We start from the raw sequence: 26,063 nt of genomic DNA, 5'->3' as shown, positions 1-26,063 counted from the left end.
TCATAGGAAATATGATTGTTTGAGAGGACTTAGGTTCACAGCTTATGCTCCAACAAACCAGATTTAGACACCAGTCCTCAATAAGCCAATTGCAAGAGCAGAATTAGGAGCTGGAGCGGTGGCTCCATAGTTAAGACTACTTTATAGCAGCTCCAGTTCCAGGATATCCAATACCAGCTTTTGTCCTCCAAAGGTACCATGAATACATGGAAGCAAAACACACATCAGGCAAAACTCATACATGAAAAATAAAAATAAATTTAAAAGGGCCAAGTTAATATGAAGAGCAAGAAAAGGAAATTTATTCAGTGTGGCCACATTGGGAAGAGGGACAAAGAGGTCAAGTGACCACTCCAAGCTCATCTTTGGGACCCTGCCATGAGGGTAGATTGAAGAGAGGCCAGAGTTGTGCATACCTAAGCTGTCCAGTACAGGCACCCTTCCTATATAACTGATCCTTCATTGCTTACAGCCCACAGTCCCCAAGCTCTGAGAAGCTGCAGATCTCTTTGCAGGAGAAAAATCACTCTGGTTGGCTTGGACTTTAGGCTTTTCACTGGCAGGAGATCCTGGGGTCCATTGTTTCAGTAGTCTAACAGCCAACGTGAGGGATACAGAGTCTCTGTAGCATGTCTTGTCTTTCAGGCTGCTTACTGCAAAGTGATGTGCAGAGTCTCCAGCAATAGGAGCAAGCAACAGAGCAGAGAAAATGGAGTTTAAAGGGTCCCAGCTCATGGGGGCCTCACAAAATGCAAATGTTACTTCTGGAGCAGTCACTGGGTGTTAGGCCTCTAGAGGCCAGAAGAACCTTGTGGGAAAGAGCTTTGGTTCAGCCACCATCCTCAGAGGAGGTAGCTTCAGGCCAGGCAGGCTCAGATTGGCACACTTGAGCCACAGTGCCAAGTTCTGTCCACACTATTTACTTCCACGAACACCCAGGGCCAACGACTACTCTGTGGGGCCCTGGGAGGCCTTCCTGCCAACAAGCCTGTATGGATGCCAGAGAATTCTGCTTAGTGGAAGGAGTAGGGCTCACCAGTAAGCAGGCTCTCCACCCTTTGACTGCAGGTACTTGCAGTCAAAAAACTTGCCCGGGCCTGTTTTTTTTTCATGGGTGTCATGACCCTAACCACACCTTCAGGTTGCTGTGTGGATTGACTGACAGAGTGCCTGCAGTGGCCAGACCCAGAGCTTCGCATAGGCATAGACCTAGGTCTAATGGCAGAATGAGATGGACCTTCAGTGGCATCACAGTGTCATGGGGTTTGAAAGTTCACTATTGAGCTTTGCCCATAGCCAGGCTGTGAGGTGGAGGATGCAGACCCTGGGAGGATGAGGACAGAGTATAAGCCAGGTGCTCTGCTATCAAGTGGGTGAGGCAGAAGCTGCTGGTTCTACCTTCCAGTGGAGCTTGAGAGAAGCTGGGGGTGAGGAGACCTGGCTTACTCAGGGACTTGTGGGCCAGGTGCTCCTCTCACCCTCCCGCTGTCTGTGCCTTACTCTAGCCAAGGTTTCTGGCTGGCTGGAGTAGATCAGGGAGGGATGGATGCTGCCAGTGGTGTGCTGAGTCAGGCACCTTCTACTTTGGGATGTGCAGGCCACAGTGGGCACTCCTGAGCTGGCCTGGTTGAGTCTCCTATATGGTGCTCATGGAAACTCCCATTTGCTAAGTAAGCACATCCTTCTTGCTGGGAACTTGCTTAGCACCTGCCCATAATCCTGGCCTCTACTGACTTATTGTGCTAGCAGCCCTGGCAGCCTTTCCATGGTAAAAAGTGAGACATGAGAGAGCAGGCTAATGTCTCTCTGGCCTTGTCACCCTCTCCCCAGTGCACCTTTTAGCTTGCTCCAAAGGCTGGCCACAATGATCAGTTTGGCAGGCTCTTCCAGATCCCTTGTGCTTCATAGTGTATAAATGTTCAAGAAAACGTATTCCTTCTTCTCCCCTACAGGAGGACAGGCAGAGGGAAGTGCCCCCAGCAAGGAGGCCGTCAGCCAGCCTGAGAGCAGTGCCACTAGCGCCTCATCTTGATTCCGCAAGAGAGACCTGCTGTACCCTCCTGGAACTGGAGCCCTGGCCCAGCCCTGCAGCCTCTTCTCTGAGCCCATAGCCCAGGCTCGCCAGGCTGACTGAGAGCCTCATGGGGGCTCTGTGGCCTCTACTCCAGCAAAGTCCTCTGCCCACACCACAGGCTCCACTGTCCTTCACCTCCCCACGGTGCCCAGGTACACTTTGAAGACACCTTCACCATGACATGTTATTTATTCAGCGAAGTGGGGCTTGAGCCAAGCGCTGGCCCCAGGTCAGCAGCCCTGACCTGGACAGGGACTGTCCGGGCACCACTCATCCCTTCCAGCCAGCCATGTTGGAGAGATCTTCCTAGCCCTTTTTTAAAACCTCTTTTACATTTTTTAAAAACATAACCTTTTTCAGCAGAGAAGGGGAACTGACAATCAATTTTTCAGTTTTGGTTTTGGTTTTTGGTTTGTCTTGAAAGCCTTTTAAAGCATAGTTGTAATAATCTATGCAGCTCTAAGTTCCCTGTGGAGCCTCACAGATCCAGTTTGGGGAAAGGATTTGGACTCAAAACTAGCTGACCAATTCTTTGTACCAAGAGACTGATACATAGGCCCAGGAAATAAATGCTGGTGGTTTGTGTGACTGGCTTAAGATTCTTTCTTTTAACCACCAAGTGCACAGCTGGGCTTTGCATCCCTACATCCTCAGCCAGCAGGGTTCCACCGCTGCCCTCTGTCCGGTGGGGACCAGTACAACTCCTCATGTGGCATCTGATGAACCCTGCCTCACCCCACCCTCACACAGCCCGCAGCTGCAGCAACTTGAAAGGGGCCTGTGAGATGGCTCAGTGGGGAAAGAAGGCACTTGCTGCCAAGCCTGACAGCCTGAGTTCAATCCCCGAGACTGACATGGTGGGAAGAGAAAACCAGCCCTCACATGCTGTCCTCACATATGTGCACATGTGTGGATGGTAGTTTATAACTAAATCTAGTCCCGTAGGGATCTGGTGACCTCTTCTGACCCCTTTGGCACCAGGCACACCTGATGCATGTGGACAAAATACTTATACATAAAATAAGCAAATCTTTAAAATAATAAAAACAACCCCAAGGGACTGATTAAAGGGTTCAGGAGCATCTGCTCAAACAGCCCCTCAGGGAAAGTGTCACTTCTGGAGGAAAGAGGTCCTGACTCCTCCCAGCCTGATACCCAGTGTGGGGCCTCAAGGTCCTTTCATTTTTACGCACTGCAGCCAGCAGCCCCAAGACCACACTTGCCATGTGCTGCAAGATACCAGTCACCGGCTGCTTTATTGAACACCAGACTTTTAGCCTTAGAAGGAAGGTTTCCTTTTCATACCCACAATTGGCAGGGCCCCTGGGCCCTAGCCAGACACCTAATCAGAAGACAGACCTGGCCACTCCAAGGTCTGGAAGGAATGAAGGTCAGCATGTCACAGCTTTGTGAAGACTACATCCAGAGGATAAGGCTCAAAGAAGTGGCCTTGCCATCTTCAGGGGACCTGCCCTGCTGGGCAAATGAGAGAAGCAGAAAGTTCAGACCACTCATAACACATAAGGCACAGAATTCCAGGCCCAGAGAATAGCTTCCTCCCATAGACAGCAAGGCAGGGGCTTCAAGAAAAGGAATGTGTGGCTTGCCAAGGCCATAGAGAAAATGAAGACACTTGGAACTAGGACTAGGGCAACTCCTGATCAGGTCACACCCCAGGCTGCCCTTATAGTTTGGTGTTGTCTTCAGAAAGCCTGTCCTAACAGTAGCTGCTCAGGAAGTAGCCACCCTGACAGGAGGCTGACCACTGTGCCCAGAAGCCAGGCAGTTCTCACTTATTCTCAGGGATGTCCCCACTCCCCAAGGACTTCTGCCACAAGCCACACAGGAGGAGGGACAAGGTGGGGCAGTTGCCATGCTCCTGCAGAAGCATACCATCGGCCTGTGGCGACTACTGGTACGCCCTGTGGAGCCATTCCAGAATCTCCTCCTTCTCGTCCTCGGGGAGGAAGCTGGACTTTGCCGCGTTGATGTTCTAGAAGGAAACCATGGCGTCAAAGAGCAAGGAAGGGAGCAGCCTCAGGAGCCAGGACAACACAGGCCCCCACAGTGTGGAGTGTGGGTCAGAAGCCCTTGCAGGGATTCACTCAGGACTTCAGAACCCAAGACCAAGGGCTCAGCCTAGGAACAGCCTAAATAGTGCAAAAATTCCCACAGCCAGACACTTTTCCAAGGGGCTCAGCCCAAGCTGGGGGTATCAGGGCCAAGGCAGCTTTGTAGGTGGCTTTGGGTGCTGGGCTCCATTTGGCATGTCAGGCAAACCCACTGTAGGTCTCCAGGAGTTCCAGGCAGCTCTTAGACATGTACCTGGGTGTCAGGGTAACAGCTCACACCTACTCACCAGTCGCTTGAACTCCTCCTCAGTAAAGCCCATATCCCGTTTGGTCATCTGGTAGTCTGTCTCCAGGGTGGACTTGAAGATGAGGGGGTCATCTGAGTTCAGTGAGTAGTTGGCCTGATCATCCTTGAAACTGGGGGAGGGGTTGGGTAAGAAGAAAAGAGCCTCTTTACTGCTCCCAAGAACTGTCACTATCCACCCTCCGCCCTCCTCAGTCTTCACACAGCATTACAACATGAAAGACTGTGTTCTTGCACTAAGAGTGAAATATCTAGAAAACCTTATCTCACCACTCCCTCACCCCCACCCCCAGGAGGCAGGGTTTCTCTGTCTTGGTTGTCTTGGACTCGCTTTGTAGACCAGGCTGGCCTCGAACTTGGAGCAATCCACCTGCCTCCGCCTCCCTGAGTTTTGGGATAAAAGGCATGTGCCACCACACCTAGCTTTGGGAACTTATTTAAAGCCACCCTGCCAGCCCAGAGGCAAAGGTAGAAGAATGGCCTGAGGTGACAGCAGGGAGAAGGTCGATGGGGAAGCAACAGCTCCTGAAGCTCCCATGCTCTTCAGCCTTCCCCTTCTGGAGCATGGCTAACACCCGACCTTCCTCTTCAGTCAGTCCTCAGTCCTTGCTGTATGTAACAACATACCACAGAAACCTCTTGGCACAGCCCTGAACCATTGTGTCGAAATTGGTTGGTTTTTGCTAGCACTAACCTTAAATGCTTGGGTAGCAGTATTCAACACTTATTTTAGTTTATTTATGGCTCTGGATGTGCATGCTATAGAGCATGTTTGGAGGTCAAAGGACAATTGTGACAGTCAGTGTTCTGCTTCTACCATATAGGTTCCTGGGATCAAACTCAGGTCATCTTGCTTTGTGAAAAACACCTGTACGCACGGAGCCATCTTACCAGTCCCAGAATTTGACACTTGACTCTTCTCAAAGCACCATTCCTGGATTTCTCTTGATACCATACTTTTAAGAAAATTATTTTAAGCTTTTGTTTTCTGTTTGTGTATATGCCGTGTCCGGGGTGCCCAGAGCTAGAGAATAATGTTGGGTGTCTTTATGATTCTTCACCTTACCTTTTGAGACGGAGTCTCCCACTGAATCAGAAGCTCACTATATTGAGCCAGAAATCCTCCTGTCTCCTGTCTCCCTAGTGCTAAGGTCACAGGTGCACATGTGGCCTGGCTGCTAGAAACGTGAGCTCTTGTCTCACGCTTGCACAGCAAGCGCTCAGCACTGTGTTGTCTGCCAGCCCATGACACCTTGACATGCTTTTGGCTTTCTTTCCACCTGTCTAACTGTCCCTCAATGCCACTGTTGTAGGCTCTGACCTTAGTCCTCTTGATCAGCCATCTCCCAGAGAGTCTGCTCTTCAACCTTTGTATCTGCATAGAGGTTTTTAACCTTCCTCCCACCAGTGTGCTGTAGACCCATGTGCCTCCGAGGGCTGCCATTTGGCTGTCCCACAGGCATCATGCACCCATGTGCTAAGGAAACCCAGGAGACAGTTGTCATCAGAGTACATTCCTTCCACCTGTGTAAGCTTGGCTGCGACCAGTGCTGGCCTGTCCATTGTCAGCCCAAGTTCTTGCCATCTGTACCCGGCCTCAGGAGAAGACAGCTTTGTTCTCATGAGGCCTGATAAGGACCTGGTCACAGGGCAGGAAGGCTTTGTTTTTAGTTGCTGGTGGGAACCAGGGAGTATGGGAGAGACCTCTAGGAAAAGGCTTCAAGCCAGCCTTCAGGGGAGCGCCCAGTAACATCAAAAGCATGGAACACGCAGACAGATGGGACTCCTCTTCCCACAGCCCAACAGACAGTTGGTTAACAAGAATGCAGAAGCTTATGGCTGATGAACTGCAGGCCCCAGCTCTACTAGTTAGCAGGTAGGGAGTCAGGTTGGTTCATCTGAGTGTCACAATCCTCATGTTAGACAGGGCAGCAATTCCTACTTCCCAACCAAAGTTGACATCATTCCTAAGAACCAGGATGGCCACATACCCATTCCTACATTCCCTCTCTCTCCTTTCCAGAACAGAACCAAATGGGTCCCAGGAACCATATCTCACCGAACAACTGCGTGCGTCGTTTTGGGATCCCAGGCGCCTGTGAGGTAGCTGGACCAGGGGCACACCTGCAAGGGGCAGTGTGTGGCTGGCATAGTGGGCCCCAGGCAGGGGCTGAGCCACCTGCTTGTGGCACCATTCTTGCCAGACTTGAGAGTACCTCCTTGCCTCAAAAGCCCCATGAAACATCCACCATGCAGCTGCCCCCACTCAGCTTGCCTGTCCCGCCTCTGTCCAAACGGCATAGGGTAGCCAGCCAGAGTCGGCACTCAAGCCTTGGCACCTCACCTCAAAGTGCATGTTTTCTTTCAGTAGCCTCTTGTAGAGGGCCTCGTCCTCCAGTGTGTGGTAGCCATGGCCCACCCTCTCGGTCTTGAGTATGTCCACAGCCTGTGGAGAAGCAGAGGGGAGCTGAGTCCACGAGCAGGAACAGAATCAGGAAGAAGAGGCTGAGGGTCACTAGCTCCTTACCTCTCGCACAACCTCAGCAGAGCCCACCTCCCCAGCGTGGACCGTTCGGTGAATGCCACTCTTCACTGCCCCCTGGAAAGGAAAGAGATAGGTTGGGGGTAGCTCTGAGAGGGTCCTCGCAAGCCCAGTCTTTGCCACACTTGGAGTCTGAGTTTTGGCAGGTGTGACTGTCCCCAGAACCAGACTAGGCTACTTCAATAAGTACATAGGAGGGCGTGGCCTGGCTTCCCAAGTTATGAATAAAGTGGTAAGCACCCTTCTTGCCACAGCTCCTGGGCACTGATACTGTTTGAAGGGTTTAAACATACTGTCCAGTATTCTATAGCAACTATTACACTATTTTAGGGTGGAGGTCAAGAAAGTCAAGTTAACATGACCAAGGTCTAACAAGTTTAGAATCAAGGAAATGAGACCCAGAAGAAGCAATCCTGCCCAAGCTCACACAGCCAAACACAGGCAGATGCAGACTGCAATGTGGCTCTTCCCACACCTTGGAGGGGCTTTTATTTACACTCTGTTCTGAGTCCCTAGCCCTTATAGAGCCACCGTTGGGGACTCAGGAGACCCCAAGCTCACCAGCCAAGCTCCCCCAGGGCCATCTCTCCCTTTCTCAGGCCCACCTCATAGGCTTCCACGTGGCCTGGGAAGAGGCTGCTTCCTCCGATGGTCTCATCGCCAGCCAGGTCTATACCCACCACGGTCTTCTGATGGTACTTCTTGCACAGCTCCAACACCTCAAGGGACCAGCCTGGGAGCAAGGTCCAATGTGCTTTATCAAACAGTAATGGAGTAGGGCCTGCCAGCTGCCCACTGCCTCGCCTCGTCCTACTTCCTACTCTGAGGCCAGAGAAGACATAAGATCCAGTATCTTGTCTTTAGGTCCTCCCAGAGGGTCAGAGTCCCCTTTCTCAGAGGGTCACCACCGCCACACCGCACAGGTCATCCCAAGGGTGTGCTGACACAGGCTAGGCTCAGTAAGTAGTGAGCAGGCTTGGTGCTTACCAACACCCATGACAGGCTTAACTCACTGAGAAGTTGGGAAAATAGAGCCTGACATTCAGCCCAGAATATAACTGACATGAATATTAAAGTTTATTGCTAATATTAGTTTATTGCTATAATTAGGTACATTAGTTTGATGCACTTTTATATTAAGAGCCCCATAAAGTTATGATAAGGGCCAACGAGATGGCTCAGTGGATAAAGTCCTAAGCCCAGTGGCTGAGTTCAGTCCCCAGACTGCATCGAGGGTTAGAGAGGAGACGTGCAGGCCATGACCCATTGTAGAAGGCCCTGTAAGTAACCTAACATCAGCCCTTGGCTTTGGTTCCCTCTGATCCTTAGGGTAGGGGCATGAAGTAACTGTAACCATCCCCAGACAAGGTATGTAAGACCTCAAGAGGGTGACGGGACTTGCCCAAGGTTACAGGTTGAAGCTTGATCCTTTGAGCTTTGACCAGTTTGGTAACACAGAGGACCCCAGATACTTCAGAAATCAGTCTGAAGCAAGAGTCTGTGGTCCAGATAAGATGGGGCCAGACCACAGAGTTCTGTGGTCTTAGATGTTTCCCTACTGTTTAGGTCTGTGAACTTCCTGTTGGTCATGTGGCCGTCAAGACCCAGATTTCCTGTTAAGGAGACTCACTGGCGTTTTTAGAAAGCTCTAGAATATGAGTGGGGGGGATGCTGGAACAGTAGGCACAGCCCTGTGCCAGGTAGCTGGCAGGATGCAGTGGTACTCACTGGGTTGGTGGCGCATACAGCACAATATGGACCGGACCTTGGTGCCGAACATTTGCTCTCCCTCCTGCAGGCCCTGGTTCACAAGATCCACAACCTCATCAGGGGTGAGGTCCCCTCTGTGTGGGGAGAGGAGAGGGGAGGACTTCAGGCTAAGGGAAGTCCACGGGCAGCCATGGAATTGGAGCAGGGAGGAACAGCCTTGCCCCTGAATTGTGTCTTTCAAGGACATGAACATAATTTCAAGCCCTTATATAGTGGCTCAGTTCCTGTCTGGGTATTGCCAAAGCCAAGTGTGGGGATGTCAGACATCCTTCCCTATTTCTAGATCGAGAGGGGGTTAAATTTGGAGCCTGTTGAATTCCTGTGTTCCACATGTATCAGAATCATGGTTCAGAGGGAAGGAATAAGGGGCTCAAGATTCTTCAAGATGCAAGAGGTCTAGACCAGAAGAAAGGAACGGGCCAGACTCACTGAAGGAGCAAAGCCTCTAGAAGTCACTGGATAAGCCAGACAGAGTCATGGGCAGCTAGCCAGGAGCTTCATTAAGGGACAGACATAGCCACAAGCAAAGGGTAGGAATCATGCCTCTTATGGCCAAGTTGAGTCCCTCTGAGTCCATGGACCTATCCTCAGCACTCTTGTCTCAGGGCTTGGAATACAGCCTCTCTCTCAGGACAGCCCTGTCCAGTGTGGTCACTCACTCAGTCTGGTTCCAGGGGATTGGGTCCACTTTGGAGTTGGCTAGCAGGTGTGGGCTGTAGCGCACTTCTGCATACATCACGCCCTCTTTTATCTTCATCTCCACAAACTCATAGGCAATCCTTTTGATGGCCTCCCTGCAGCCTCTGGGAAGAGAAACACACAGATTGGCAACAACCTTCTTCAGCTCCTTGGAAGCTCCAGTAGCAAACGAGGTACCCGCAACACTGCTCAGATCCAACCAATCTAGTCCCAGCTCACGAGCTCTTACTGCACTGCCTGGACACCTGCAGATAGGAGCCAAGCCACCTGGCAGATCCTAACATCTGTACTTCCCAGCTGCAGACTCATTCTGCCCCCCTGCCCCGTGTGACCACACTGCCCCTAAGTGGCATTGTCTTCCTGTTTGCACTGAACTCCACTCTCCACAAAGCAGTGAGAGGGGTTTAAAAAAAAATGAAAACCAGGAGGACCAGTGGGATAGCTCAGCAGGAAAAGGTGCCTGCCACCAAGCCTGAAGACCTGGGCTTGATAACCAAAATCCACAGGATGGAAGGAGAGAACAGACCTCTACAAGTTGCCCTCCCCCCCCAAACTAAAAAGAAAAGTAAATGAGGATGTGGAGGCATGGCGCTGTGGCAGGGCATGCATCTAGCATCCCTCCCTCCAACCCTTACTGCTACTTTTTTTTTAAACAGGAAACCAAGGCCCAACTGTTCCTCTCCTCTGAGTTCCTGTTGCTTCCGGTTGTGTAGAAAGACCCGACTCTATGCCAGCCCAAAAACACACAGTCACCAGCTTCCCTGGCATCTTGTGCTTCACATTCTTCCTCTGACCAAGGACCATCAAGCTTGTCCTCCCACCTCAGGACCTTGGGTTATGGACTCCTCGATTGTCCCAACATCCTACACTCTGCCTGCCTCCACCTAATGCCAGCTTAACGTCCTCTACCCAGGTCTCCTCAGACCATCTTCTCTTGGTATCCTTCCTCCTTGCCCTGATCACCTCTTGATATCAGACATGCTTTTTGAGGGGCTATATCCTATCTCCCTCTGATTCCATCTCCCCTTGACAAGATAGACCTATCTTGTCATTGCTGGGATACTTCAGCCAAGGAAGTACCTAGGACATAGTAGCCAAATATTTGTTGAATAATGGATATAAGGCTGGCAGGGAAGATAAAAGGACACAGATGGGTGAATCCAGAGGGACTCTGGAGTGGGCAAACTTGATCTTCTGTCATGGACTTACAGTCTGTGTGATTCCGGGCTAGTCAGCCTTTCTGTTACTTAGAACCCTATGTTCAGGGTTATTGTGAGAACGTCAGAGTAGGGAGAATGAACAAGGGAAGCCAAGCAAGTATCCCAACGGCCCTTGGGTAAGAAGACAGGGCCCACCTCTGGGGAAATGGAGTCACTCCTAGGAGGAGGATCAGTGAGTAAGGGAGGATCCCATTTCAGCTCTGCCATAGTGAGGAGCATGCTCACTGCCTTTCTCAGCCCCAGCCCCCCACAGCTCTCAAATGGCTATAGTCTCATTCATTCTCTAAGTGGGTACTGAGCCCTCATATGGGACCCAGTCCCTTAGTACACAGTGAAGAGGAGCTAGGATCCCCACCTTCCTATCACCTTGTGTTAGGGGATCCAGCTGTAAGTACGGGGAAAACACACAGGAAAACAATGTTCCTATCAGACAAAAACATTGTCAACACAGATAAAGCCAGGAGGCCATGTGGTATGTCACAACACAACACGGTCAGCAAGACCTCGCTGAGGTATGTGCAGAAGGCAAACCATGGACTTTTAGGGAACAGCATTCCAGGTTGAGAGAACAAGGGGAGAGGACCTAAGGTGTGGGGAGTGGAGTGCTAGTACTCAAGGGCAGGGGAGGAGCCAGCATCCATGAAAGCAAGAGCTCACATTTGTAGGACCCATGCACCTGTCATGTGATTTTGGGTGTTTGCTCTATGGGACACAGAGAGAGGCTGGTAAATTTGGGTCAAGAGGCTGGCTTAGGTTTTCAAAGTCATGAGTCCTTTCTCTGATACTCTGACTATTCCTAGGCCTTCTCAGAGACTAGTAATTGTAGTGATATTTTTAAGAATTCTGGGATTTTGGTTTCATTTAAAAAAACATAGAAACATTACAAGAATGTGCTTTCATTTTAATCCCAGGTGTAGGGATTTAGGGCTGCTTTGGACTGTCTACAGCAGCTGACTATGATTTGCCTCGTGCTCTAGCAAAAAGTGGTTTTGCCAGCTGCAGACAATTTCTGTGATTGTGTGATATTTGGAATTCTGGGAACTTTTCAGAGGGCACATAAATTCAAGGCTCCAACAGGCAGGGTTGGTGCTTGTTGGTCATTTAGGGAGATTGGTTGCAGTTTGCTAGGTCAAAGGAGAAACAAAAGTAAAGAAATTAAGATTCAGGGATTTTCCTAATTCCTCTCTCCCCTCTATCCTTATTTCTCTCCCATATAGTGATAGGGGGTAAAACAGGGGGGTGGGATGGATAAAGGGTGGGAGAAATAACCCACAAAGTAGCAAAACCTGGTTACAAATAATGGCCTTCCTTCATCCAGTAACTCAGGACACATCAAAGAAAGACCCAGATCTGTCTCCATTTCCCACTCCAGTATCTGGACTGGCTTCCCACCAAAGCTCTAGACTGGGGGACCTGGTTCACGCCCTACCCTGCTCTGCACCCATGCTTTTCCTTAGCCTCGGTTTACCTAGGACTAGGGCTCTTTCTCTGAGATCTACGATGGTGGCACGGGTCTGGGGGATCAGGTCTAAAGGTCAGTGAGTTCTGAACAAGACATCCTACAGCCTGACTGGCACAGGGCTTCAGCCCTGAGATGGGAGCCACCTCTGGGTGGGGTGAGCCCAGGAGCCCAAAGGCACAGGAGAGGCCGATTCACTTGCACACTGTGGGAAGGAGGCTGGCTGCAGCTGCATGGTGCCTTCTGCAGCAGCCCAGGCCTGGTCCTGGTTACCCAGGGGTTAGGAGCAACTCACGCGATAACAGGCATGTAGTAATCAAACTTGGCCAGGAAGCCTGGGAGCGAGGTGGGCTTGTCCAGGCCGATGAGGCTGCGCAGCCCCTCCACTGTGTCTGCCGGGAGGGGGATGCCTCTCTTCCTAAAAATAGAACTGAGGGTGAGGGGCTGCAGCCAGGGCTCGGTGGGTGAGAGCGCTGGCTGCTCTTGCAGAGGACCTCAGTTTTGCTTCCCAACACCTGCACAGAGGCTCATGACCATCGGTAACCCCAGTTCCAGGAGACCCCATGCCTTCAGGCCTACTTTGCAGGCATCAGGCGTGCCTGTGTTACACATACTTACTTGTAGACAAAACACCCAGACACATAAAAGGATTTTTTTAAATACATACATATGAAAACAAAACATATAAGCAAATGAAAACAAATTGTGAAATGACCAGGGTAGGACCCAGCCAGGCCTCCCAGGGCAGCATGGAACAGACAGGTCGCCCCAGTAAGAAACCAGAGGATCCTTCCATCTAGCTCCTTCCTTGGCACAGATGAGGAAACTGAGCTCCAAAGCCTAGAGAGCTGAGTAGAGGCCTCCCAAGACTTCTAGCCAGAAGCCATGACAAATCACACCTCTCCCATCCAAGGATGTCAGCCTCGCTTGACTTCCAAGATGAAATACATTCAGAGTGGAATGGTCAGAGGCAAGGCAACACATCTCAAGCAGGTAGGCTGATGCCAGGGTGAATACCATGGCAAGGCCATGATGTCATCAGGCCCAGGGGCAGGCAGAGATGGCTGAACATATGGCCATAGAGAAGCTATCAGACACAGCAGCTACCGTGCAGTATCCTAATTCCCAGGACAGGAGCTGGTAGCAGGACCTTTCTCTTTGCCCTCCTGGCTGGCATGTCACAGCCCCACCCAGCATAGGCCCGTTGTGCTAGCCCCTGAGTTCAGAACCCTGTCTCATCCCTGCACCAACACCTTTGCCTTGGAGCCTTCTTCCTGCACCAGGAGCTCTGCCTCCCTATGCACTGCAAGAAGCTGGTGCGAACTTGGGGGAGTTTCCACTTTCTGCACATGCACTGTTGTCTCCACCCACTGTGACTCAGATCCAGTCCACAGGGTCCCTCTAGGCCTTGGTTTTTCCTATTTTGTCATCACTATTATTAGTAGTATTGGTGTGTGTGTGTGTGTGTGTGTGTGTGTGTGTGTGTGTGTGTGTGTGTTTAAAGAAATGAAATACCGAGGGGCTCAGACTGCAGCTTCGCAGCATGCAGAAGACACTGGGTTCCATTCCCAGTACTGCAATAAAATAAAATAAAATCGTCCCTGTGGTTTCCCAGTAGGTAGCACCAGTGTCACCCTGCTCCAGCCTGTGGGTCATGAGTCCTCACCAGTCCCACGTCCCCACAATGCACAGTGGGGATATAGTGTCTGCCCCTGCTGTGGTCCTGGCACAAAGAGGGAGGTTCTCAGTACCCCCTGGTCCTTCCAGGCTAAACTTTTTGCTGCTGGCCAGACTGCCTCCAAGACACCCTCCTAAAGCCACATACAGCCATGGTGATCCTGGAGAGCCTTCAGAGGGACATACTGCTATGTTCGGAGACAACATCAGACTGTAGCCTGAAAGCCCAGAGGAAGGCGAGCCTGTGGTTTGCATCTAGAGACAGTCTGCGGGTAGAGAAGGGAAGGGACAATGGTGGCTCAGAATAGTACAATGACAGCAAATAGATCCTCAGTATGCTCTGTAGAGAGGCTGCAGAGTGACGAAGGGGCCCGGGAAGGAAGCACTACAGAGGGCAGGAACTCAGAGGCTGGAGGAAGAAGCGATGGTTGCCAACAGTCACCAAGACACAGAAGGGGTCATTGCCTTGTACGCCGTAAGCCAGAGCCTCTTCTCTGCTGCTACAATAACCTGGGGCAACCCCTTGGGGGCGGGCACTGAGGCTGGAAAAATCACACCAGCCTCCCACTCTTCACTTCTTGCTCTTTCACTCCACCCCACCCTGAATAACTCATGCCTTCTTGACCTGGATAATGAGCCTTCTTTGACCCTTTAATAATGCCTGATTAGAACCAAACTCAGCGGCCCCACCCAAATGTCCTCAGCAAGGCCCTGTGGCAATAGCTACCAGCTCCAAAAGACCAAAGGCCACACAGAGATAAGACCAGAGGCATCCATTCCCCCTGACACTAAAGCCATAGGTACTGATAACAACATCTGGGGTGATCCAATATGCCTTGAGCTACTTATTTTTCATGGCTTACTTCACAGAAATCTCTGCTTGCATTGGTGACAGTAGCACAGACTCTGTTGGACCCCTGAACTAAAACCCTGCCCTGTGCTCACAAGGACGCCTCTGGCTGCCATGGCTCCCATCTTCCCACCTGTAAAGGGGAGTGGCCCCCCAAGCCATGGAGACATTCCACAGTTAGCTTGTGTCACTAAGCTAACTCGGTGTAGCACAGCCAAGGTGGTGTGCTTATGTCACATAGCTGAAGAACAACCATGTCCCAGGGCAGGAAAAGGCTGCTGGAAGTACAACATGGAGGAAAGAATGCCAAACAGAACCCTCCCAAGGAATTGGGAATATACCTGGACTTTCACATGGGACAGAGGTAGAGCTGAGGCTAAACACTGGGCACAGTGAGAGAAAGCTCCGTCCTTCCAGCATACGTTGAATGCTTAACAACAAAGGAGTGAAGGATGCTGGGGGAGGGGCTCACTTTTTCCTGACAGCTCAGGAGGAAGGATGCTTGTCTTCCACCTCAACCTATGGGAGTGTGGGGAGTGGAAAGATGGCAGAACCCCGTCATCTTCCATCAAGGGCTGGCTTGACTCCCACAACGAATGAGCTGAGCCCTGGGAATCTCCAGGGCCCCTGATAAGAGTTGAATACTTTATTGGATCTTGGAAAGGAGTGTGGTTGTCCTCGGACTTACTTGCTAAAGTATAAGATGGTTTCCGGCCTGATGGCTCCATCGAGGTGGACATGCAGCTCTACCTGCAAGGGGTAGAGAAACAGCATGAGGCACCACAGAGCCTGAGGACCCTTCCAAAGCCACCTTTTCCTGGATACTTAATCAATAGACTTCAACTTTACAGGGATGCTGCCGCCTAAGCTCACCTGTTTGTGTATGGGGGATGGTCAAGTGTTTGTGTTATGTAGTTACCAGCATTCAGAGTCACACAGCAAGCAAGTAATGGAAGCAGGGACCCAACCTTTGCCTTAGCCACAGCCAGGGAGCAGCCGAGTCAACATTCTAACCCCAACCCAACCCCAAAGCTTGTGATCGGAACCATGAGGCTAGCCACAGTCCCCGTGGGAGCCAGCCGCTACTGCGTCAGGGCTGCCGCTCTCTGCCACCTCACTCAGACGACACTTGGGTGTCACAGAAAGAGCTGACTGCAGCCTCAAAATCAGGCTCTGGGGCCTGAGGACACAAGCTTGGTTGGTTGGTTGAAGCATTTGCCGCACAAATGCGAGGGCCTGAGTTCAGTCCTAAAGTGTGGTGGTGAATGTCTGTGGCTCCAGAGCAGGCACATGGAGAGGGGAAGGTCCCTGGGGTTCACTAGCCAGATGGTTTAGCCTAATTGGCAAGCACCCTGGCCCCCACGTAAGAACCTGTCTCAAAATATAAGGTGGATGGCTCTTGAGGCATGACACCTGATGCTGACCTCTGGCCTCCACATGCAAGCACATAGGCATACCCTCACTCACATACACACTGAAATAGAAGACCCTCTGGGGGGGGCGCGCATGTTATAGCTCTGTGGTAGAGTCCACACTTGGCGTGTGGAAGGCCCTGTGCTTTAACCCTAGCACTGCAAAGTAAGTGCAAATGTATAAATGCCAGGCTCTGTTTCCCAAACAGATGCCAGTCAGGCGTACCTTCCCAGGCAACACATTTGACAGCTAAGTCTTTCTGGTCCTCTAGAAAGGTCTTGGTGATCATTTCTTATTTGTCCAGCCCCATGTATGACACCTTGCACACAAAGCCAAGGATACAAGCAGAGACTCTGGACAGAGTCCATCTGTCTAAACTCCCAGCTCTACCTTTGTATGCCTGAGCTCAGATGGTTAGCCTAAGCGTCAACTGAACAGTGTGGGAGAGTACACTCTTGTACAATCACTATGACAAAGATTCTAGGCAGAGGATGTGGAGAGGTGTGGCCCAGTGGAAGCTGTCAGCGTCTCTGGGAAGCGGTCTTTCCCCCAAGCTGTTAAGTAGTATAACAGGTGCCAGGAGCCAGTGACCCAAGGGACTTTGTCATCTGCCAGATTCAGGAAACTTCCTGGACCAAGGCAGAGCCAGAAGTAGCAGTTGCAAGGATAGGGCCATTTCTGGAAATTGGTGACTGAGTTTAAGTTGGCAGGCCTGGTTGACAGGAAGAACATTTGGGCGTTGCTGGCCCAAGGGACAGCTCTCAGGAACTCTCACAGAACCTGCTTCTCTAGCAGAAGAAACCAGGCCCAGCGGTGCCAGGTCCTCTAGCTGGCAAGACCTTAGAGCAATCAGATCACTCGTAAGGCCATCCAGTTGGGAAGAGACAGAGTGGTTCTCACCCCCCCTTCCCCCCAGCTAGGATCACACTAGCTGTTGGCTTCCCCACTTGGCTAACAGTTTCTTTGAGACCTGAACCCTAGCTCACAGGCCCGTGGAGCTGAGTTACTTAAAAAGCAAGTGAGCTCACCTCTCTCCTCTCTCTGAGCCTCTGCTTTCTAACCTAGGCAGGAGGGGGCAGTATCCACCCAGAAGCCAGGGCCAAGTGCTTGAGGAGGGCATGACACACAGTGGCCTCTGCTTGTTCCTTTGCAACCCGAGAAAGATACTTCACTCCATGCTTCTGGCTTCTCATGTCACCTGAGGAGAACAGTACACCTTTCTTCTAGGTCTTCATGAACAGGGCCAGGTGGACAGTCAGTCACGAAGCTCCAGACATATAGCAATTGCCTAATTCATGCCATTTATTACTTTTTATGTACACGTAGGCTCATGAAGTCCAAAATAGCCTTAAATTCACTATTTAACAAAGGATTACCTGGAACTCTTAGTCTTCTTGATTCTCTCTCGCTCTCAAAAAACAAACAAACAAACAAAAAAAAAAACAAAAAATTGTTATCTGAGACAGGATCTCACTATGTAGCCCAAGCTAGCCTGAGATTCATTATTAGCTCAGGCTGGCCTCAAACTTGCAATTTCCCTGCATTAGCCTGCCAAGTGTTAGGACTCTGGGCATGAGCGACCTTACCCAGCAGTCAGGAGTTTTTGATTTGAGTAAATAAAAATAGTGAAGCCCCTACATGTTGCTGGGAGCAAACAAGAGGGACAAAGTCTTGCTCCTTCAGCATGCACAGTCCAGCAAGGGACAAACCAGACACATCAATCAATGTATAGTAACAAACCAAGATGCTCCCACAGGACACACGGTGCTGTGAAAGACAGCAACAAACTCAGGCCAGCTAGGCAGTAAGCAGCCTCCCAGAAAGCCTGAGCCAAGCACGAGGGACGAAAAGGAACTGACTGGGCAAGTGAAGGTGAGGAGGAGGGCAGAACATTCCAGGTGGAGAGAAGAGTATGTGCAAAGGCCCTGTGACAGGGGAAAGTGGGGTATATGGGAGGAAGGAAAATGTGAAGATTAGGAACAGTAGGGCAGTGACCACAAAAAAGATGGCTGAGAGCAGAGAGACGCCAGTATAATGTGTAAAGATGGAGAGAGGCTGCCAAAGACAAGAGTTTGAGGCTGGAGTCTAAGACCAGGCCCTGGTTTAAGCTAGCATTTAGTAGGACAAGGCAGAAACCGGAGAATAGAGGCCAGAGATAGTAGGAGACTGGAGGAGATGGCATATAGTCCACCAGGCTTCTCAAGGAGGAACAGCGACCTCCCTGGGTCAGAACACTTGGCCAGGCATGGGCCCCAGGAGTTGCAGCTCAAGCCCTCAAACCAGTAACAAGGACCTTAGACAGTAACACATGGAATCAGCCACAATCCTATATGTTAGCACGTGAAATCACCCACGATCTTAGATGGTAGCACCTAGAACAGTCCAGTCTTAGGTGGTAGAATCACCCACAATCTTAGATGGTATCCTGACTCTCTGGGCAGGCCCTGGATAGACTCTCCTGTCTTCATAGCAGAAGTTGGGGATTTTGATGCTCAGGACGAGAAGCAGCAGTGTGACCACAGTGGCAGGGATTGGAACCATGAAGGCACAAGCTTGGTATGCCTGACACTACGAGAGGCTAGAGAAGCAAAGGGCTGATTCAATGAGCTTGTAGGTTGAGCGAGGCCATGGTGGCACTTTGATTTTAGACACCTGGCCTCCAGAACTGCAGAGTGTGGGGGTGGGGACAAGGGGTGTAACTGACTTTATTTTGTCCTGTCAGTGCTGGGGATGGAGCCTGGGGTGTTTTGTGGCTTTAAAGCCACTTAGCATGTGGTCACCTGTTACAGGTACCACAGAAATCTCATACAGACAGGCACTGCTAGAGACCAAGGCTAGGAGGACAAATGGATGCCCTTTAGTCTCAGAACTCAGGCTGTAGAACCCTTCAGGACACCACATAGCACTGGAAAGTCATTGATGTCTGGATCAGTTCTGCCTCAGTCCTCTGGGTATGTTCAGGCACAATTGTGTGATTCTGTGTGCTTCTGTATTTTGGAGCCGCTGAGGATGGAAGCCAGGGCCTCCAGCAGGCCTGGTACACTACTGCTAAGTCACACCCTCAGCCCTGTTTTGTTCTTAAGATCTTTTTTGTTTGCTTTTCCTCCCAAGGTTGCAAAGAGTGGCCTGGAGCCCTGTGCCAGAGTCCCAAGCAAGGGCAGAATCCAGATTAGGGAAAGGCATGGGCGTGTGGCTAGAAGGAAGTGGAGAAGGTCTAGATGGCTCTCCTATGACCCTTACTTCTGCTGCATGTAGCTCAGAAGGGGCCAGGGGAGAGTGAGTCACAGCAGCTCATTTCTTTTAAAGTGAAAGTGAGTTGGCCACAAATAGACACTGATGGATGATGGGGGTAAAGGAGGTCACTAGAAAACGGGAGGAGAGTTAGGAGGCAAAATGAGGCCTCGCCTATGAGCAGGGGGCTCAGACAGTGGGTCAGGGCAGGATCTCTCTTTGTGACTTTGTGACTCCATCAGTGGGTGCCAGGAATCTGCAAGGCCACTCTGGGGAAAGCACTTACGTGTCAAGACAAGATGCCTCCACAGTGCTCTCTACTGTAATAGCAACAACGATCAGGATGTGACCGCCACACCTGCCAGGCCCCAGGAGACCATTGTGAGCAGAAAGGCTCCGAGAAGCTCCAGGCAGATATCCAATGAGCCAGGTCTAGAAACATCCACGCTGTCTTGGACTGCTCTGTCCTGTCCCACTTACCAGAACAGGAGCCCATACAGGCTAGAGTCTCCCAAGCTACAATGATACCCACAACCCAGAGCCATGAGGTAAAGAACACCAGACGTCAAGGGGCACAACACAGAGAGCATGTCCAGGAGGCCCGTGTGAAGGAGACCCAGAGCGCAGAGCAGGCCAGAGAGAAGCGAGCACCGAGGAGTTACGGGGTGTTGGAATGGGGAAGCCTGCTGGGAATTGCTCACAGACATGGTTTTCAACAGGAAGAGTTCCAACAGGAGAGTCATCCTTTAAAAGCTTCCTCTGGCTTCCAGGGTGGAGAGCAGGCTGGGAGCACATCTCAACAGAGGACGCTAATGCTTAGATGGGGGCCAGCTACCACACAGGGTGTGCCACACGCTACACATAGTAGGTGCTCAGTGGGCTGGAGCCTAACGCGCAGCAGCTCCCAGAGGAGGGTCTCAGAGAACCAGCCTCGGGTAATGCTACCTCCGGGGCCAGCTGCCCACCATGCTCCATGGAAGCTGCCGTCTGGAGCAGGTTAGAGGCAGGGGGAGCAGAAGCATGGAACCTCTCCACGGACAGACTGAAATCTGTCTGCTCTTGCTGTCATCAGACCCTTCACCCGCATTCTCTCTTGAGCACTAGGCAAGGTTCCCATTAGACCTGGTTGCTGTTGTAACTAGATTTGGGAAGGAAAGCTTGCAGAGGTTTTAGGACCTTCCCAGGGCTGCACAGACTCAGTAGAGCAGTGGTTCTCAGCTGGGTGGGTCCTGACCCCCACAGGCGTGGCATATGGCATAACAGATATCCTGCATATCAGATATCTACATTCGTTAACAGTAGCAAAATGTCAGCTATGAAGTAACAGTGAAATAACGTTATGCCTGGGGGTTGCTGCAACAAGAGGAGCTGTATTAAAGGGGCTCAGAAAAGCCTCCCACGTACTCTGCCTCTAAGTCCAGGTCTTGCTCACCACCACAGTACCACCCTGATCCTGGCGCCGAGCCTCTGTCCAACCTTCCGGCCTCTCTGGAGAGGAGTTCCATGCATCTCTGGGTAGTCACTCTGCAAGACTGGCTCATAGTTGGCCATTATCTGTCAGGACGGCAGGAAGCCCTTGCTTCTGGGGACAGGAAGCAGCTCAGCAACTAACAGATAATTACTGTGTCCAGGAACTCAGGAAGCACTAAGCGATGTCAGCCACACAGGTGATGTCCAGAGAGGCTCATTCACAACCCCTGCCCCCAGCATTCCAGGTCACAAGGCATGTTAGGACAGAGGACAGAACCAAGACAAGGATCTAAATTTTGGACTCCTTGGCTGCATGTTTCCATTCCTGGGTCTGTTGAGTGTCCCCTTTCCCCTGAAGCTTAATGTCAGCCATAGCAGATCTGGTAGGGAATCCAGGTGGCCAGAACAGCCAGACCCTGAGTACCATGGCCAGAACCCAGAGGAGGCACAGGTGCCCACTACCAGCCCCAGTCTCTCCTTCCTGGCAATGGCCTGAATGGAGCAGGGGTCAGCGCCTCATGCCCCATGGCCTCTTGGCTGACTTTTAGGATGAAACCAACAAACAAGGCAGCATTGGGCAAATGAACTGTCTCGGCCCCACCTCCTTCAGGAAGCCCTCCAAGCTCTGCCCTTTCTGGGCTCCTATAGCTCCAAGGTACAGACAGGAAGGAGCTAAGCAGCCCCTCAGTGTTCCCTGCAGCCTTAGAGCCTGGTAGAGCTCTCCACTGCTATTCATGAGCCATCCTAGAAGTTCTCAGCCAGCAAGAAGTATCTCTGCCTGAGGGAAATCTTATGACTCAACAGTCTAGGAATGCAGTTTGATTACCCCCACTTTATAGGTGGTAAGGCTAAGGCTCAAAGATGAACATGACAGAGTATTACAAACTAATGAATAACCCTAAAGCTGGGAGGGTTTTTTTTGGGGGGGGTTGTTTGTTTGGCAATATGTCCCCTGCATCCTGCAAAGCAAGGTGCTAGGCAGACGATGGGAAAGTGGGGCTGGTCCTTATAGACAGCAGCCACCAGTGGCATGTCTGTTCTAAGCAGGCCCACGTGTGGTGTCTGTGACATGGGTATACTCCCCATTTAATGAGACAACTAAAGCCCGGTGAGGTTACTTAACTCCGGTAATTACGTGGGAGAGCAGAAAGCAGACAGCTCAGGCCTAGCCCTGGCCACCAGAACATAGATGCTACCCAGCTCTAAGGTATGGCTCACTGGTACCCTAGTCCCATGGTAAATACAGCATTCAACCTCATGTTGAGGACCCCTTGTCCAAGGATATCCCACAGTGCTGCCTTCCCCAACCCTGGATCGGGGGAGATCACCACAGGAAACTCAGGACACCTGGGCAGGTGAACAATCCTCTCCCGGTTTGCAGGGCCGCCTCCCGGGATTGGAATCAGGAGTGTGGCTGGCCTCCCTGTGTGACCACAGACCCCCTCCCCATTCTGGCCCTTCGTCATGCTTCTGTCAAACAAAGCCTTCCATGAAACCAAATCTCCTTTTGTCCCCTCCCCAGCAACTGCCACTATGCATCAAACCGGATGAGACACTCTCCTCCCCGGCAGATGGGAGGTAGGACGCAGGTGGCTCTGGCAACTGAAAGACACCAGGAACCCAAAGAAGTGCACCTGGGACTTCGTTTCTGCAAGACAAGAAGCGAGGCTGACCCAGAGTCCAGGAAGCACCCGCTGCAGCCTCCGGAAGGAAGCGCATACATGGGGACCTGTGCCACCCACCAGGCAGTGTAGCAGAAGCCATGGGGGTGTAGGTTTTCCCCAAGGCCCCGAACATCAGTTTCTCTGTCCCAGCTTATCAAAGGAAGCTGAAGTTCGGGGCGTGATGCCGCTAAGCTGAGAGGCAGGGGCTCTGCCCTGGTCCTCCTGAAGGCCAAGGCGCTGGATTCTGAGGCAAGGATTTTGACTCCTTGCTCTGTAACATCCCTCACTCCGCCCCGCCCCCCTTTTTTCCACAAAAGGAAAATGACAAATGGATTGGCAAAGCAGTTAATTAGCACTCGATTCAGTTGCAGGCCAACTCGGCTGCTTTCTGGCTGTGCTGCTTTGGCAAGTTCCTTTGCCTCTCTGAATCAGTCTCCTCCTATGTAAATGAAGATAGCATGACCTATCCTGGAGGGCTGTTGTGAAGGAAATGTGACTTCCATCATACAAAGCAGCTAGAACCACTCTTGGTCCAGAACCAACAATCCAAGTGTGGGAGAGCAGAGGCACACTGAGCTCAAGCTATATATGAACCTGTGCAGGAGGAAAGACCCACTAGAAACAGCCTTCCCAACCTGGGCCAGTTCCCTCAAGTCTCAGATGTGAGGTGTACAGACAGCTTGGAGCAAGCCCTTCTCCTCGCCAGGCCTTGGAAAACTCTACTTGCAAATAGGGGGCAGACAGCTGCCTGGTTAGCCAGGATTCTGTAAATGAGGCTGCTGGTACCCACAACCACTCGGAAGAGCCTCAGCTCATCACGGCCAGAGGTATGAAGTCGGAATGTGCACATGCATGACTCCCCCCCCATCTTCTTTAGTGCCCAGCAAGTACTCAGGAAGCAAGCACTTTAGCAGGCACTCAATCAGAGCAGGCAGCAGGTGCCTTGGGTCTTGCTTAGCTGATGGACCAGCTGTTTTACATTGCTTGGGGCCTGACAAAAGAATCTCAACCCCACCCAAACCTCCTCCATGACAGCCTGCACAGTTAAAGCCAGGTGCCGTGAATCACTGCGCGTCTAAACCTGAAAGGCAGGGCTGGGGAGATGGCTCAGTGAGTAAAGAGCTTGCAACGCAAGCGTGTGGATCTGAGTTCAAATCCACAAAGCCCACACAAAAGCCAGGCTGAGGCAACTCACACTGGCACAACCCAGCACTCCTGCCTTGAGATGTGAGAGATACACCGGAGAATCCCTGGGCAGCTAGTTTGGTGTTCCGGTGTTGAGCAGCAGAGAACTCTATCTCAAACATTCTGGGAGGTGAAAACGGACACCCCAGTCTGTCCTCTGACCTCCACACGCATCCTGCACACACATACACATATAAAAAACAAAGCAAACTTGGAACGTATCATTTGCTCATCTTGAAGTTGTCTAAGCCCCAAGTTCTAACCAGTGGTAGGCATGAGAAACCAAAGAACCCAGCAAAGGCCCCTGGCTCAGGTGCAGTGTTATCTCATCCCTAACACTTTTGCAGAGACCACCCCACAAAGGACAGAGATGTAGGATTTCTGGCTTTTATGTGTTTCCCCCCCGCCATCCAAAAACAAGATCTTGCAATATAGTTCAGGCCTAGAACTCAAAAATCCTCCTGTCTCAGCCTTCCAACTGACCGGAGGTACAGGTGTGCACCATGGCGCCTGGCTTAGGGAATGGGATTCCGAAGGCAGCCCTCAGTGCGGGCTCATCTCCCAGCTTGGCTAGATCCTCGCTAGGCTCTCTGCACCTGTTTCCTCACCTATACGTGGGGATGGATGGAAAGTCATTGTCGGGACGGACTGGCTGTGGGCAGTTACGGGGTATAGGCCGGGCCTTTGGTAAGCTTCGGCTGGTGAAACACAGCCACACAGGCGGGCCAGACTCTGATCAGCCCTGGCTCCGTCCCACTTCTGTCAGGTCCAGCAGCACTCCTTCCTCACCACGACAGGAGACCTGTCTGTCACACCGCAGACAGAGCAGCCAGCACGCTACCTTTTCTGCTCACGCGGTCACCTTCTAACACCCAGGCAGCAGTCAGTGCCAGCAGACCCAGCAATGAAGTTCTCTTTCCCAGGTGTGGAGTCTAAGACCCCGCCCGAGGGAGGAAATGACATTGCCACCACGGACCAAGTGACAGTACCAGGGATCACAATACAGTGGCTCTCCTCAAAGAGCCGTTACGAAACCGTAGGTGCTACAGAAGTGTGGCCTCATCTCTAGTCACACCCCATCAAGAGGTTGCATCTACCGCCTCGGGCTCCCATCAGGAGAAGTGGTTCCCCACCAAGGGTGGAGAGAATTCAGATCATCAAAAGAAGAAAAGGCGGGGTGGGAGAGCCTTCAATGGCAAGGAACACTAACTGACTAACAGTGGTCGGGAGCCTCAGACAAGATGCGCAGGAGGAATGGGCTGGGCCGGAAGCTAGAAGGGCAGAATGAGTTCTCCATGTTAAGAGCACGGGTGGCAGGATACAGGCACACCTGCCCTCCCTCCAGGCCCCTCCACCTATAAATACATTGTACAAGTTATGCACTGGATTCTTAACCCAACGCCTTTGCCATGTCTGGCACCCCCACTCTTGGAGGGGTAAATCTGAGGCAGACTGTCTCTGATTCCTCCTCCTGAGTCCTCAGTCCCACACTCTGTTGACTAATTCAATTTGCCTGACCGACTTCTGGGTCTAGTCCCTTGCTGGACAGAATCTGTAAGGGCTGCAATTCTGGCCTTGGGAACCTGGACCCTCCCTGACTCTCTCTGACTCTCCCAAGAAGCCACAGTTTATGGGCAGACAGACAAGGGGTTCTCCATTGGGGCCATGGCTTGACCTCAAATGAACTCGTTGTGGCCAAAGGAACCCAGGATGCACTGGGTTCCTCCCAGGTGAGCCTTCCTGGCTTGGATCGCAGATTTCCCCACGGAAGCAACCACAAACCCACGTTACCTGGTGCCCACAAAGCAATCATAACAATGAAGGATAAAGCCACTCACAGAACACTTAACAGCTAGAGACCCTGGGCCCCATTCTACTGAGGTTCAAACATCAGGTCCCCACCCACTCTCACACAGCAGCGGAACCCCACCTCACTGGATGCCCATTTGACAGACCAGGCTGAGTCCCAGAGGGGAGAGGGCACAGGCAGCAGCAGTCAAACCCCAAGGCCGGCCAGAAGCACCTCCAGGTTCTGACTCTCCCAGCCACATTGTCTGTCGCTCGACATCCCGGAAGCGAGCCAAGGCGTGGACCCAGGGGGAGACGCCTGCAGGAGTCCCCCCCAATCCTTCTAGGGTGAAGACGCCCAGGGCTGGGCCTCGCTAAGCCCCGGGGCAGTCTGGGGCTAGAAGCCGGGCGACCGAGCCCCTCAGTGCTCACTTTGGGCAGGTTGAAAAGAGGCGTCTGGGCCATGGTGCCGAGAGTGCGCCCCGGGCTGGGCTCCCTCCGCCGAAACTCTCCGGGTCCGCGCTGGCTCAGCGTCGGGGTCGCTTCCCGAGGGCTCTCAGAGACAGCGGCCCGCCACGCTCTTTTTCACCGGGCCGCCCCGGCCCAGCCCCGCCCATGTACCGCCCACACCGGAGACCCCGCCTT

The 26,063-nt window shown here is 51.8% G+C and overlaps 2 protein-coding genes across 7 annotated transcripts in view; one reads left to right on the top strand and one right to left on the bottom strand.

Annotated features, from left to right (window-relative positions):
- Window positions 1-2,659, top strand: part of Pkig (cAMP-dependent protein kinase inhibitor gamma) — a 69,310-nt gene extending 66,651 nt beyond the window's left edge. For all 4 annotated transcript variants that reach the window (XM_021636313.2, XM_021636315.2, XM_060382869.1 and 1 more), the window contains one exon: window positions 1,953-2,659. In XM_021636313.2, the coding sequence (XP_021491988.1) occupies window positions 1,953-2,032 (80 nt within the window). In that variant the 3' untranslated portion in view covers window positions 2,033-2,659. The remainder of the gene's footprint in view (window positions 1-1,952) is intronic.
- Window positions 2,660-3,311: 652 nt separating this feature from the next.
- Ada (adenosine deaminase) lies at window positions 3,312-26,002 on the bottom strand. Of its 3 annotated transcripts, none has more exons than XM_021636312.2 (12): window positions 25,851-26,002; window positions 15,356-15,417; window positions 12,436-12,558; window positions 9,422-9,565; window positions 8,721-8,836; window positions 7,598-7,725; window positions 6,978-7,049; window positions 6,795-6,896; window positions 6,510-6,574; window positions 4,434-4,563; window positions 3,968-4,067; window positions 3,312-3,550 (listed from the first exon to the last, which is right to left on the bottom strand). In XM_021636312.2, the coding sequence occupies exons 1-11, from the start codon at window positions 25,881-25,883 to the stop codon at window positions 3,984-3,986; spliced, it is 1,059 nt and encodes a 352-aa protein (XP_021491987.1). In that variant the 5' UTR covers window positions 25,884-26,002; the 3' UTR covers window positions 3,312-3,550; window positions 3,968-3,983. The 3 variants fall into 3 exon arrangements, with proteins under 3 accessions (XP_021491987.1, XP_021491986.1, XP_060238851.1); XM_021636311.2 differs by having other exon boundaries at window positions 3,312-3,547; XM_060382868.1 differs by lacking the exon at window positions 12,436-12,558 and having other exon boundaries at window positions 3,312-3,547.
- Between the last annotated feature and the right edge of the window lie 61 nt (window positions 26,003-26,063).

Source organism: Meriones unguiculatus, chromosome 4 (assembly GCF_030254825.1).
Source record: "Meriones unguiculatus strain TT.TT164.6M chromosome 4, Bangor_MerUng_6.1, whole genome shotgun sequence".
NCBI lineage: Eukaryota > Metazoa > Chordata > Mammalia > Rodentia > Muridae > Meriones > Meriones unguiculatus.
The sequence above is the reverse complement of the archived record's forward strand: the minus strand, read 5'-3'. Positions and strand labels throughout refer to the sequence as shown.